This window comes from Atractosteus spatula, chromosome 13, assembly GCF_055471065.1.
Source record: "Atractosteus spatula isolate fAtrSpa1 chromosome 13, fAtrSpa1.hap1, whole genome shotgun sequence".
Taxonomy (NCBI): domain Eukaryota; kingdom Metazoa; phylum Chordata; class Actinopteri; order Semionotiformes; family Lepisosteidae; genus Atractosteus; species Atractosteus spatula.
In genome coordinates, this window is record NC_142718.1 from 7,758,424 (window position 1) to 7,773,982 (window position 15,559).

General features: G+C 37.8%; 1 protein-coding gene across 4 annotated transcripts in view; it reads right to left on the minus strand.

Annotated features, from left to right (window-relative positions):
- The window catches only part of adam23a (ADAM metallopeptidase domain 23a), a 106,364-nt gene that overhangs the window by 10,854 nt on the left and 79,951 nt on the right, over positions 1 to 15,559 (minus strand). For 3 of the 4 annotated variants that reach the window (XM_088930088.1, XM_088930087.1, XM_088930090.1), the window contains exons 19-25: positions 14,985 to 15,035; positions 14,536 to 14,599; positions 13,181 to 13,286; positions 10,435 to 10,554; positions 9,404 to 9,572; positions 6,072 to 6,183; positions 3,309 to 3,399 (exon numbers count right to left, since the gene is read on the minus strand). In XM_088930088.1, coding sequence (XP_088786214.1) covers positions 3,309 to 3,399; positions 6,072 to 6,183; positions 9,404 to 9,572; positions 10,435 to 10,554; positions 13,181 to 13,286; positions 14,536 to 14,599; positions 14,985 to 15,035 — 713 coding nt within the window. The remainder of the gene's footprint in view (positions 1 to 3,308; positions 3,400 to 6,071; positions 6,184 to 9,403; positions 9,573 to 10,434; positions 10,555 to 13,180; positions 13,287 to 14,535; positions 14,600 to 14,984; positions 15,036 to 15,559) is intronic. The other variant, XM_088930091.1, reaches the window with a different exon arrangement.

A 15,559-nucleotide genomic window follows, 5' to 3' on the forward strand; every position in this document is an offset into this window, starting at 1 on the left:
TTGAAAAGGAGCCATACTGCATCATATATATGTGATTGTATTTCACAGAGCCCTATACCTCACCACAACCACCTTTTAAGATTGGAAACCACTTTTTAAATTGCATGTCAACAGTATTTTACCAGTAGTTTATGTAATCATTCAAGAGATCATGTTTACATACTGAGACGTTTTTTATTCTACTGCATGGATGCCTATGTATATTTAACTAATCTTACCCAACTCTCCTAAATACTGTGATGGTGACAAAACATTGCACTTCTAAGCTCGTCAATGATTAGTGGCATTTTGATCTGCATGTGACGCGTTTAGAAAAGCTTCTCTTAAAATGAAGCAGCTATTACAAATGAACTGTAATATGCTTACAGTGTACAACTGTACTGCTGCACATCTATACAAACGCTGAAAACAAATATACGGTATGATGTTCTTGAAACATTTTTTACAAAGGTGTATGTAATGGATTTGTCTTATGTACAATTTGAAAGTAATGTATTGAGGGGATATCCACTATGACCTTGATTTTATTTCTGATCTTAAAAGGTATATTTCACCACTGTGAACTTGCCCTGTGAGTTTTTTTTAATTCTATTATATATTGCTTGTGCACAAAATTACCGTACAGCAGCTTGCAATGACCTCCAATGTTAGTGGAAATCTACATGCCTATGTGGGTTTGCCAACTACTACATAACTGGAAATTAGAAAATGAAATTAAAAGCACTGTATATACAGTATGTTCCTGTATATATTGTGTACTTTACATACACTGTATACAGTATAGTATGGCGACAGTATGATTTTGTTCAGCACTTTGGTTACATCCTAACGAATGCAATAAAGAGACTCAGATTTACCCTACTACATTATTATTGCGATAGAGCAGGATTTATACTGTATGCGTTACAGAAAACTGACAAAACAATGAACTGTATAAAGTTCAAAAATGGGTTTGGTGTGTTTTGAACAGATAGCAATGTAATACATATACTGTACAGTCTGTATTTATAAAATTCCCTAAGAGCTAGTGAATCAACAGGGTGTTTCATTAAGATATTAAGGGAAACGGTAATATTGCAATTTTCCTCCACAGACAAATTTAAAAATAGGTACTGTAGTTCAAGGAGCAAGAAAGGAATTGGACTGGAGAAACATGCAAGCAGCTGTCTTAACAGCCTTCAGTCCATGTTGTCTGTGGTCACTTCTCTCTAACCCAAGTCCATCCCTGTTAAGGGACCGACTTTACTGGTGTCAAGAAGAAGATTTAGGCTCACATTATAGTACAAAAAAAGAGACAATCCCATATTGCAGCATAAGCTTGGAGGCATATCAACATTAAAAAAAAACAGCTTAAGGGATTAACAAAACCGAAGATAGCAATTTAATATACATGTACTATGACTCCAATCTGCTCCAAAAATATCAATGTTGATCTTGGAGTGAACACCAGACTGTGAAAGGTATGCAGACATATATACAGGTATATAGTAAGAGCACAAACAATACTAATTTGTGTAAGTTTTGCTTGCACTATCAATTTTGTAAACTAATGATTAAATAACAATGATTTTAATTCTGATTTTTATTTCAGCAAACTGTTAGTTTAACAATTACTGCCAATATTCTCAAACTGCTAGCAAAGACAAAAATGTGCTTTATTGAATATTCATTCAGAGAATGCACCGTAGCCACAGTCCATAGGACTAAGGATGAGAATAATGAAAAGAAGAGTTACATTCATATTACTCAAAGAGTTGAAGCAAACCTATCAGAACCTTTAATTGCAAAAACATATATTTCAATCGCTTGATTTCATATTCTGACTTGAGATTGTTGTGGAGGCTTGAAAAAACAGTCATTATTGTTCATGGGTTAATCTGTTGGGAGGGTGCAATTGAACTGCCTATTGGAACACAGGCCAAGCACCTACTGACACTATCCAAGCGACACATGGTCACACAGGAGAAGCTGCAGAGCTGTGACTTCAAGAATCTCCCTTTTGACTCTTGAGTGTCTGGAGACTCTCTGGAGACTGGTCAGAGTAACCACTAAGAGTTGAAAAGCAGCTTCCCAAAGTAAGGTTTTAAAGGTCATCCTCCACTCCAAAATGAAGCTTGGTCCAGATGAATCTTAATTTAGGAGTCTGTTTGAAAAAACTTTGTAAATAAGTCAACTTCTGAAAAGTTAATTACATTTTCTTCCAAACTAACTAGACAAGAAATGAAAGTGTGCTGGTTCTAATCTGTTAAATTACAATTAAGGAAATTTAAATGTAGGTATTAAAATATGTAGCGATTGTAAATTGTAACATTAGACACCATATTGCAAAATAAGCTGTGTATAAAAAATCAGATGTCTGAAAAGCCAATGGCTTCCACAGAATCACATTTCCTTTATCATGTGAATGCATTTTTAGGAATAAAAATTAAAACGGATTACGGTAGACTCAACAAAGACACTGATTTGAGGATACATTTTAACCAAGAGGTGCAGAAAAAGAGCCAGAACTGTCCAGAAGACAAGGAAAGGCCAGTACTGTACATGTGTTACTAAAAGGGGGTTTGTTTTGTGTATCATTCACACGCACAACATATAAAGAAAGACTGAAAGAAGCTCCAGGTATAGCAACTGACACACTGCCTCAAGAAAAGCACAGTCACTGGACAGTACGTCAAAACATTTCACTGTCAAGTACTGAAGCGACAGACGTGACGTTTGAGTGACAGAGTGCACCTGAGAAGTTGAACAGTTCTGTTCTTTGCTAGAAACTAAACATGATGCTACCCTGTCTTCAAAAAGCAGTTTGTGTTCTTTATCAGTTTGGCAGACGAACCAAAAACACCGATATTCTGTTTGAATCATAGTTCTAGCCAACATATAAATGAACGCCTTCTGCAGGTGGCGTAACCAACCACGTCAGATTCAATGGTGTTTAAGCCATACTTTTTTTTTAAAAACTATCAGCGGTATCAGTGGAAATCTGACCCATGTGTCTTTCTAAAATGGTATTCGTAGACCTCTGCAAAAGTGATGACACCAATTGAGAAAAACAGCAGCCTACTGACGGACAATCAGTATCACAATTTTTTTTTTATATGCCCCACATGCCCCAGAAAGGAGAGGGATTAACACGGCATGACAAATAAAGAAATCACATGACACTGACACGTCCAACCACATGACGAATACGGTCACCACATGAAACAGCCACTGGGACGGCACACACAGGGTCCAGGGTGCTCACAGCAACCTCACACACTAGGCACCAATATTCAAAGGAAAACTCTGAAACTGAGAAAGATGCTTACTCTATTCCCCACCCAGTGCCTCCAAAAATCACCCCCAGGGCCAGAATGGTCCCTGCTACTGCACCTATCAGTCTGTTAGTGGCCAAGCTCACTGTACAAAGGGAAAAGGGATAATTTAACGAAGAAAATTATCAACTGTTTTTGCAAGGAAAAGGCTCATTTATTTGCCTGAGTAGAAGGGTCTCACTGTACCTAAACACAGCCTGGACAACATTCCATTAACCTCACTCACAGCTGTCTGACTTGTCCTTCTTCTCCATGGAGAAGTGACTCGATTAATTCAATTTTTACATTTTATTCCGTGACAGCAGAAAAAAAAACCCACTATGTATTTAATGCTTATCCTCCCCTGTCCTGAAAACATCCACTTATTAATTTAATGAAATCAAGCGTGTTCTCTAACGCTGGTGGGGTGAACTGGAATTCCATTTTAGTTCAGTCTTGTACCTTCATGTGATGTATAATTAACGCACTAAAATGGACAAATCGTAGTGCACTTCATGCAACCTGCTCTTCAATATCCAATTTGTAATGCGCAGTTATGAGTCTGGCAAATTTATTCTTGAAAATAGCCTCACTTTATGCTGGCATGTCTCCAAAATAAAGAGAAAAATATCTATCGCTCCGTTTAAAGAGCTCACTTTAAAAGCCTGTCGGTCAGATTATTTAATAAAACAATTCAAACTCAAAAACCTGATTTAGCTAATCACCTGCAACATTACAGTATACTGTATTAACATATTCTGAACAGCACAGCTAAATGGAGAGGCTCTGTTAAAATAAGCCAAAGACTTTTTAACTCCTCTGCAATAGATTGGACTTTAGGTACAGTACGCTGATATAAGCCAGAACTTGAGCTATTTTCGCAAAAGTTTACCACAGGACAAATTGGGAGAAAGACTTATTTGTTGTTTTTTTTCCTCTTAGAACACACAAAAAGAAAGGATGACTCATGTAGCAAATATTTCAATCTGAACCTCATGAGAAAATGCAATTGATGCTTAGAAAAAAAATGGAATTGCAGAGAACAGGAAAGAATGCATTTATACAGTATTAATCGTATCTTGGCTGTCCAAGAAATTAAGAGAGCAATATAATTGTAATTTTCAGAAATGTTTTCAATACACACAAATACAAACACTAACCTAACAGGTCACGTGCCCTTAAAATAAATTGGTAGAATTGCAAATGTACATACAGTATAAACCTCTTATGACTCTAAATATCTCTGATCTAACATATTGGTACTGCCAACTCCCTGCTGTAGTGAACAACCCACAGGCCTTCCATCACAGAAAACAACTGAAATAATGTTCTTTGGGATTCACTGTAAATGCATCAATATTGTTCTCTCATTTTTTTCTGGACAGCCAGAGTACGATTAATCTTCATTTCATTTTTTAATAATCTGTTGCAAACAAACGTCTTTCAGTCTCTGGCAGATTTTAGCCTCTCTACAGAGCCGTTCAGAGTTTTATCTGACAGAAGTTACACTACTGTAACTGATAGAGGGTAATGACTGAAATTAACATGTATTTAACTACTGATTTTACTTTTAAGGTCTTCATAAGCAGTCTCAGGATAAAAAAAATATTCTGCCTGAAAGCATATTGCAATATTACATATTTTTATATCAGCAGCTGAAAATGCTTCTGTCAGCAGTTGAGTCAATTATATCAAGATGAATTGTCTCTTAACCTCTGCAAAAAGGTGTTGAAATGATTAGAAAAAACTTCAAAAAAATCATTTAAGCATTTATGAATTCATATACTATATTATTTCACAACTTAGGGTTGTTTATTAACCTCTTAATTATATTTCTGTTTTAAGAACTTCTGGCAGAATCCTTAAAGGTACACAGACTGCACCAATTCTGTCCATGTTAACCTTTGTCTTCTTAGTTCCTTTATGAACAACAAAATCATTTTTTGCTTTTTTTTCTTGTTTTCCATTATTTAAATCCATCTTTATTTATGCTCAATAATAAGTCTAATAAGGAAATTTATAGTTGTGTTTGCCTGTTTACTAAAATTGTACTGATATTCCTAAAAATATAAAGGTATAAAAGTATTTATGTTCATATTTTTGTGAGCCTTTTTGAACCACCATTTTTTAAAACATCACTTTTTCAACATTTGGTTTAAAGGGATTTGTTCTCATCATTAGATGATGCGATTAACATCTAATATCATTTCCATTTAACAATTGTGTTTAATGTGTTTTAACATGGGAATGTCTGGAGAGAATATAAGGTTTTTTTCATATCTATTTAGACTCTGAAAATAGTAACTTTTTAATTGTAAAAAATAATATCCATAATGTTTTTACTTCTAAAAACAAACTGCTCAGTTTTCCTTATTTTCAGGCATGCATAACCATTTGAGGGAAGAGCAGAAAAAATGCAGAAACTGCAGTTTTTGACTCATGTCTTTGCAAATTAAATTAGAAAATGTTTAAATCTTCCATAACCCTTTTTTTAAAAAAAAAATCTGTTCTACATGGTAAGCTCCAAATAACCCCGCAATATTTTAAAAAGATACCAACAAAACCAAGTTATAGGGCCCATGGGGTTCAGCATGTATTTTTTTTCCCCAAATGATGAAGAATTACTGTTAAAAATACCATCCTTTGTTTGCCTGTTCAGATCTGTTTCCCATTTCAAGAAAATGCCCCCGCGGGACCACTGTGTTCATTACTAGAAGAAAAAGAGATAGGTTACATGTTAAGCGTTAACAGACTAAAGCTAAAATGAATCTGACAAACCCTTAGGGCCATCGTCTTGGCCGGAAGAAGTGTCTTTAATGGGGTCGTGCATGCTGCAGTCTGTGCCCGCCCATGTGCTATCACACGTGCAGGTAGCTTCGTTATTGCAGACCTGTAAGGCAGGAGAGATCATCTGGTGAGGAAGAGGTTTGCACACACCAACATACAGTTAAGCACAGGCACCATACAAGGAGCTAAAAAGCCGTCAAACACAACCGTCAAAATGTTTTCTGCCCGATTGTTCTGTGAGATATGTCTGCAAATTTTAGAAACACGACTGGTTTTTCTCTACCTTCATCTTTTTATTCTTTAAGAAAATAACGTGCAGTACTTATAACGCACGAAAGAACGTCTGTCAGAGTGATAAACAGATAAGTGTACCACACACACGCCACGGCATTCACCTGTTTCAAGAACCTGCTGAGAACAAAAACAGAAAGGCCTGGAGTGAAGTGATGAACAATTTCTGAGCTTGGCAGGAATGATTCATGGTTGGTACATTTGTATGAAGACTGTCGCAAACCAGCGAACAGCACTGTCCCCAAACTTTGGCTGCCATAATTGAAGCACGTTAGACACAGCGTCTTCAGCGACAAAGGGTAATATAAACACAGGCACCATACGAGGTGCTAACAGTTGTACAATTTTAAAAAAATTAAGAAATGTTATCGTTTTTTTACACCTTCATCTTTCTTTTTATTTTGAAAAAAAAACATACGTAAAAAGTATAAAAGTAAGAATGTATCAGAGTGATAAACAGATTAGAGTGCCCAAAGAGCTGGCACTGGAGAAATTCACCTGTTTCAACAGTCATAAACCTGCCGCAGACAAGCCCCAGGCCTCCAGTGAAGGGATGAACAAGCACATGGATATTTCTGAGCTTTTCAGTAGTGCTTTGGGCTTTGCGGATTTGTAAGAATACTGTCGCAAACCAGCAAACCTTCAAAAGTCTGTGTGCGAACCTTGACCGCCGTAATTGAAGCAATTTAGATACAGCCTCTTCAGTCATGATGAATTAATTAATCACAGGATGAGGAAAAGAAAGGGTATTTTCTACCTTCACTATCATCTTACAATTGGGCAAAGACCAAAACAGGAACAGATAGAGACAAAAAAATCTAAAAGACGACAAGCTGCCTCTTGCCCAGAAAACCTGTGAGACCATTATTCACCCTGTATATTCTTGCCTTCAGCTCTTTGTGGGAACTGTGGCAACATTTCACAGCTAGTTGAGGAATAAATGCTAATCAAAAATAATTTCTTTGGCATTTCTCCTTTCCCCAATGTCTTGCACACAACTGACTTAACCACTGAAACCTTTAAACTAAAACTCACATACCACTAAAACTTACAGTTCTTTCTGTTCATGAGCTTCGGAATAGATTGAATACACTTATTCTATGAGGCATTAGACAAGCAACAAATGCTGCTGTTCTCCTGCTGTACTCCCGCATTTACTGCTGTAAAATGCAGTACTCCTTCGTAATTTTTATTTTCTCTCAGTTCATGAAGGCGCAGGTGGTATTCTTATCCGAACTTAAAACTCCCACCACTGGAGTCATGTCAAGGGGAGTTCACCATTCCCCGTGAATGTAAAAGGAATTCATAACCTCACATAATTAGTTAATTAAAAATTAGTTTTCTGTTCTTGCTGTCCCTTCCAGTGCCAGGCTACGGTCCTGGTTATGATCCTGTTGAGGCAGACCAAGGCACTGTTCCAGAGCCTGCTCAACAACACATATCCTGGAACAGTATAGCAGGCTACCTATGTTGGGTGGCACAGTGGTGCAGTCATTAGCGTTGTTGCCTTGTACCTCTGGGGCTCTGGGGTTTGTATGTTCACCCCATGTTTGTGTGGGTTTCCTCCCAGCGGGACTGGTAGGTTAACTGGCGTCTAGGAGGACTGGCCCTGGCGTGAATGTGTGTGAATCCGTGTCTGTGACACAGACACACACACTGGGACTGGTGTCCACCTTGCACTCATTGCTCACTGCAGCTAACTGTTTCTGGTTACCAAATGAGCAGAGAGTAAGGTGCAAGAGGAAATGAGACTGAAACCGCACCACTATTGAACAATGTACAAATCCTTCCCAAACATATACACTCGCATTTGTCTTAGAATTACTAAGGTGCACTTTATCATGGATTTCTCCCAAGCAGTTCGGACAAATCGCATACAAAACAAACCAGCTGTACACTGTGCAATGGTTTTCAAAACCCAGACACTGATCCAAGGGTCATTCAAACGACGATGGAAACAAGTTGTACAGTATATTCTTTTATTTTGGCTTTGGAGATTACTGATGATACCGTATTCTCTTTACAAAACAAAATCATAATAAGTATCTCCATTTCCCTCTCTTAATGTCTCTGAACGTGTGCCTTTTTTGTACGGCTGAGTGGCAAGAAACGTCCCAGACTAGCTTTGTGACATCTGCTTCACATCCCTGAAAATCCACAATTAGTACATCATACACAGCACTTACGGCAGGAAACTGAGACATCAACAGAAAGTAAATACAGTATACTGTATCAACCAGTGACCTTCATGTGACTCAGTCCTGTAGAATAATTCACTTACTGCGAAATAATATGTTAATGGCATGAAGTTATTTATAGTCTATATTTATTTCATTTCTGACTTCAGAAGGACAACGTTGTTACTCGATCAGCTGTCAGCAGAGAAATGAGAGCTCTGCTTAGATTACTTAGATTATCTGTACAGGTTCATTTCACAGATGTTTCAGGTCATGAATGTTGGTAATTCTATTTTAACTTAAAAATCCCACCACAGCAGTCATGTATCCTGGGGTAGTTCACAGTTCCATAGCATAATATAACATAATTCATACGAACAGCTGCTTTGTAGAAAAATGACGTACATCATGTAATTTAAACAGCATTGAACTTAGTCAAGTTGTTGAAGGTGGGGTGGGGGGTGTGTGTGGACAAACATCTGTGTAACTTAAGGGGAGCACAAAACAAGGTCAATTTAACAAAATTAAATAGAGTCCAACATTCAACAGGAACTTATTTTATCATTTAATCATACATACACTAAACTAGTCAAAATCCTTGGACCTGCCGGTCAGTCAGCAGACCTTCAGCAGCATGCAACACATTTGGCTTTTACACCAAATACAGTCTTTTTTTAAACAGATCTGCACGCCTACACGGTCCTATTTCCTTCCATTCTGCTTCTCGCCTTGGCTGGGGATCGTCGATGGATCAACAACTTTTGCAAGGCATTGCATACGCTAAATACAGCTTTTAGGGCTAAGAAGGAGAAGAGGTGTAATTCAGTGACATATTGAGTTAAGCCAAAGACTCACCCCATGAGCCGAGCAGACTTGCCCATTGGATCCACTGGGACAGGCGCTAATGTTTAAGGACTGTATAGGCAAGCATTTCCTGTCAAGGCACATCATAGCCGGCCCACAGGGGGTCCCATCTTCAACATAGCCCAGATCAGTCTCGTCATCCAGCACCACATGGCCCCCACTGATGGGAGAGAGCACATCTGATTGATCAGAATCAAGAACTATGCATGACTGCTCCAAACTGTTTGGTTAAAGGCCTTCCCTCGATATTTGAAGTTTCTTCTTCTGTATAAACTTGGAAGTGGCAGGTGTTAGGTTTGCTGTGAGTTAGAGAAGTGCACACTTAACTCTGCCGCAAACATACATGATATACAGCACACACCATATGACAAAATGTAAAGTATAAACCACAACAGGCCATGCAATTCTGAGGATATATACCACACCTGCAGTAATGCTGATTTAATCATCCCAGAAGTGGTATATATCTCTGGATCCACACAGCCAGTGGTCATTTATACTGCTTACAGCATGGGGGAGGCAAAAAGAGTAAAAGAATTAGAGCTAAATCAATGACCCTTATTACATAAACATCTCATTGTATTATATAACCCTCAATAGACTATGGTCTTTCATTTCATTTGCTATTTACATACTAAAAATGATCAGTACATATAAAATAAATTGTTTAACGCAGCGTTTGAGAAGTAGAGGCCAGAGCACAGGGCACGTTCAGTTTTTCACATCACACGGGGGGAGGCTGGGATCGAGCTGTCACGGAGGTAGAAGTAGCATTTTCAGACGAGTTTCTGAAATGGAATACGACTCGTTTCCAGGCGGAATAATACCCACCTCTTGAAGTGGCTAATCATCGACGGCACGTTTTTCTGTCTGCAGAAATGTAACGAGCATGCTGCGCCAAGCGTTTGGACATTTTCGACAACCGGTGGCGATTCCTTAAACAGTTCTGAAAGGGACACTGCCCATTTACAGAATAAATAAGCACGCACATTGGTACGAGAGAATGAGAGTGGTCATCTCACCTGCAATCCACAAGCCTTCCCTGATGGTTAAAGGTGGTGGTAGTGATATCACCCTTCATTAAGCCGACACGCGGAGTCCTCTCAGTGTTGGTGCACAGGAGGTAGCCGCAGAACACATCACTGATAAAACACAGGAAGCGCACGTTTGTTTTGACCTTCGGTCCTGTTCTTCTCTCTCTTGTCTATTTGCGATTCCTTTATCTTTTTATTTTTTGGGTCATACCATCTTGTGATCGGCAAAAGTCATACAGCTTAGAGCATCAAGTTTCAAGCCAGCGCCAGTCAGGGCAAAGGCATGCGTTTTGCCCAATTAATCTTAAATTTGTTTTTCTAGATGGTGTTCAAACTACCAAAAATGGAAAATTTAATGAAATACAACAATTATCATTTAAAATAGGAATTTAAACTCTTCCCCTTTACAAAGTTTAATGACAATGTTATACTGTAGATTTTTTTCAGACTACTACATATTCTTTAATTTTTAATGCAATATTAAAGATCTGTTATTGATACATGATTTACCAATTAAAATGTATATATTGATTACTTTTATTATGCTATCTTATTATTCCTGATGAGACATTTGCTTAGGATTTCAATACAATACCTTTCATTAACTAATCAGTCTTTGTGTATATGAAAAAGTCCATTTTGATGATGTGCAATGATGTCATGTTCGTATCTCAGCCTGCCTAGAAACTGAATAATTATGTGTGTGCATAAACCATCTATTTGTAGATCAAAAGCACTGTAACAGCACAGAAAATTATATTCAAACTTCCAAAATGATTCCTCTGTTTAATGAGTGACTTAAAATAGACAATACAAACGTGATTGTTCTGGAGAATGTCATATAATTAATACTACGGTTGGAATCAAAAATGAACACTTTGCCACAGTAAGAGTTTGTGCAGCTCAGGTCCTATGCCAGCTTCATGAAACTCTTTTATGTGCGTCTGTGGAGAGATTATTAAACCTGGAGCTTATTATAATTTACTTCAAACTAAAGAACAGCTTCAAAGGCCAACTTCCACTTCAAAATATTAAATCACATCTGAATTTCAAATGTCAACTGAGTATGGTGAGGACACTTGGAACAAACTATGACAGACTGTTTTACTTAAGTTGTTGCTTTTTTTTCGATAGTTTAACCTTGAGAGCAAATTCACTGGGTTTTAAAGTTAAAAGAAAAATGTTGGAATTTCCAGTCTGATTGTACATAAAAAGGCACATCATCTCAATACCGAAAACACTTGTTAATACTCCCTACTTTTTCTCACCACTACATTAATTAAAAACAGGGTTGAAGTTTCATCTTAATTTATGCATTTTGTTAATAGCTTTATTTTAATATATCTTTTTACATCGTTGTTTCTCCTGCCTGCTTCCAGCACAGACATCGATCACACAGTGGCCTAACAGATGAAACAGACTTTTGTAGTGGAAAATGTGGCTCATTAAAATTATCTCAAGTCTAAAGCCTCTCTTCTGAACCTGTGCTACAATTAAACTGAGTTCTAAGAGGATGGTAAAGTCACACATTTTAAAAATAGTTACAGTATATGGAAAGTGTCCGTGTGTGAAATCTCAAAACAAAGTTCAAATAAAGTTTCAGGTCTGGGTTACTTTTTAAGATTTCTTCTTTCAGCACTGTATAAATGATAGACTCCTAAACATAACCTCGCTAGTGGGATCAGTGTGTGGTACAGCAATACTAGAATGAGAGATGCACTAAAAAGGGTGCAGAGAATTAGATTTAAAGAGAATTAAAGGATGTGATTTACCAGCAATTGGTGAGATTCACACCATCCGCTGTCGCTATAAAGCCCAATCATGATTCAGTATCCCAGCCATCCTGGCCACAGACTGGTCTCTCCCCTGTGCTCTGGCAAGTGTTACCGCAATATTAAAGCACAGACCACTAGGCTTAAGAATGGCTTCTATCCTACTGCAGTACATATCCTCAACAGCTAACTGCAATGCCTCAGACTCAATGGATGTCTGCACTATGCACTATTTGCATGATCTACCATGTTGTTTTTCACTACTACATATTTATTGTTCTCCACGACATATTTATTGTTCCTGTTGTTATTATTTATGATGTGTGTAATGTACCATCTACATTGTGTGGTGTTGTCTGTTGTTCTGTGTACAGGTATGTCCCGAGAGATCAGAGCGAATAAGAACTCCAATGTACATGTACAGTACATATGGCAATAAACTTCTCTCCTCTACATGATGTTACAGCATCCAAGACGGAATTTCTAGCATTCCTGCACTTGTAGGGGCTTTTAAACTAAAAAATTTTACACCCAACTTGTAACGAAGTAATGAAAAAAACAGTAAAATCAGAGTCTGTGAATAGGACAGTATTTCATGCCCCTCCTAAATAACCACCATAACCTCCTGTGTGAGCTCTTCTGTGTCCTGTGTTTGCTTTTACATTAGTGGATAAAGGCATGTTAGTCAAAACTGTCTTAAACAAAACTCCTTAATGTACTTTATAGGAGTTTAAATTTGGCTCTGCTGAATACCTATGGAAAAATTGGGAGAGTGTTCGTTTGTTTCCTCCAGGCAATGGTCAGTTTGGATAAGAGATTAATTTCATATAGGTGGAATAATGAGGATACATTATTCTGTTGACTGTATTCTGTTTACACTCACAGGAACAGAGATCTAAACTCGACGTGATTATGAAGCTGGTGTGTAATTCTGCAAGTGCCGAATGACATCTTTTTCTTACTGTTTGCTGCACTGGATCCACTTGTCTCCATCTCTCCCACAATTCCCCTTATCTGTGCCCTCTGTGTTCAGCTTCTCGTAACAGAACTTTTCAGACCCACCAGCCTCTGTCCAGGAACAGAATTGAGTTCAGCATTATTTACATTTCGGAATTCACAGTTATCACTATACAGATAACGTGAATTATCTGTAGTAGTTCAGGTGGGGAGCTGCGTCAGCATGCGTAGGCTGCAAAGGAATAAGTAATAGCTTTCCATGCTGAAAAAAAGAAGAAAGAAAACACAACGTTTCGGCCGTGGAGCCTTCACACCTGAAGAAGGCTCCACGGCCGAAACGTTGTGAATTATCTGTGCATGTTACAGTTAAAATGAATTACTCCACAGTCCAAAAAGATACAGTAGCGGTAGGTTAATTGTCTCCTACAGTATGCTTACTATTAACTCTCTTAAGGTTTGGCCTGAAAATAAATAAAAAAATATTTTAATATTAATAATATTTTAGGGTGGCATGACAGTTTGAGTATTACCTCACAGCTCTGGGGTTCAGTTCTGGACAGGTTGAGAAATTTGCATGCTGTCTTTGAGTCCACCTGAGTTAGCTCCAGCTGCTGTAGTTTCCCCTCACAATTCAAAGACATGCTGTCTAAATTACTTGGTGGCTCTTCACTACCTCTTGAATGCTTGCGTGTTCTGTGTGTGTAATGATAATGTGATTTTTGAAGACAGGCGGAGGGAATACATTGTTTTATGATGAAAAACCAATCTAAACCAGGAGACTCACTGTTTGAACAACATGTTCAAATAATTTAAAAGGACTAGACTACCGTATGTATTAAACACAGTACACCCAAGGAGGATCTTTGATACCTGACTGTCAGGATGTTACTCTGTACATCACTGGTTAAGCCAGCAGTACTGTAGGTAGCAGCAAAAGAAAAGAAAGATCTGGATGCTATTGAGGACTGTAGAGACACATGGCAAATGGAGTGCATATTGCAGGTTGATAAATGTACAGCATAGACATTTGTGCTGTATTTGTGCAATTTATGCACACTCCTTAGACGTCACAGTTCTGAGAATAGGAATGAATCACAGTTAATAAGAAAAGACCCTATTAGGCACATAATAAGTTGTAAATATTCAATCTGTAGTGTTCTGATACAAACACATGATAATGAATAAAACATCTTATTACAAGGAATTAACAAAAGTAAGGAAATAGTCACAGGGCACTGTCATTTGCCTTTTCACTCAATGATAATCATCATTTCTAAAGAAACATTCATAAAATAGGGCCCGGAAAAAGGGCACAGACTGCATGCTTTCAAATGGAAGAAGAGATCGGAGTTATACTCACTCGGGCCCCATATATATTTGCACTGGTTTTCTCTGGTCTTGCATTCCCCATTGTAGCATCTCCCCTGTAAGAGAGGAGCACAAATTAGTGCACTGTGCAGTTTATTCAATTTCAACAAAGACCGTGCTAGTTGTGATAGTGTAAAAGTGAGCAAACCTCAAATTCACCACAGAACTCAAAATAAGTATATTGCAAAAAGTGGATTTTCTCAACTTTGCAATTCAGAGGTGAGGTGGTAGGCTTGATAAAGTGTCAAACAATCACACAGTTCAGCACGATTTTTGTTTCACGAGGAGGTGGGGAAAGAGAGGAGGAAATTGTGTTTTGTCATAATTCATCCTTTCCACCATTTTGAAACACCAGGGGTTAAACACGTCACTTTAATCCCATCCAACCAATCGTTAAAATGGCCTTCCCAGATCAAAGAGCCCTTAAAAATAAGGAACTACCTGACTGAGGCTGCAAGCATACCCATCCTGCTTATGAAGGTTGGGGGGACACTAGAAAAGGAAATAAAACAGGAAAAAGGGAAGGGAATAAGAGAAAAACAATTTTAATACATATGGCTCGCTTGTCCCATCTTACACATTGTAAAATAAATACTAGATCAACGGATCTAAGTAACACATTAATCAGATATACAAATATATTTCAAGTGAAGCTGTACAGTACGTGCACATGATGTACAGTTTAGGCATGTTTGAGCAACAGGTTTTTTTGGGGGGGTTCTACACATTTGTAGTATCTTGGAACAATTGAAATAAACAGAGGCCAGGATTTATATTCAGCAGAAAAAAAAAATCCAAAGGAATATGAGAACAATTGCAGTGCTCATATTGATGCTCTCACATGAATAATCACCTGCTTTACATTATTACCTCTCCCCTGTCACTGTCTCTGTTTAAATTGTATCCTCCCGCTACTTAAAAACAGCAACAAAAATGCTTTTGAAAAAAACAGCAAATATGCATGTAGCTGAAAGAATTAGAATATTGTGAAACTAGGCCCTTTTGCCCAGTCACAA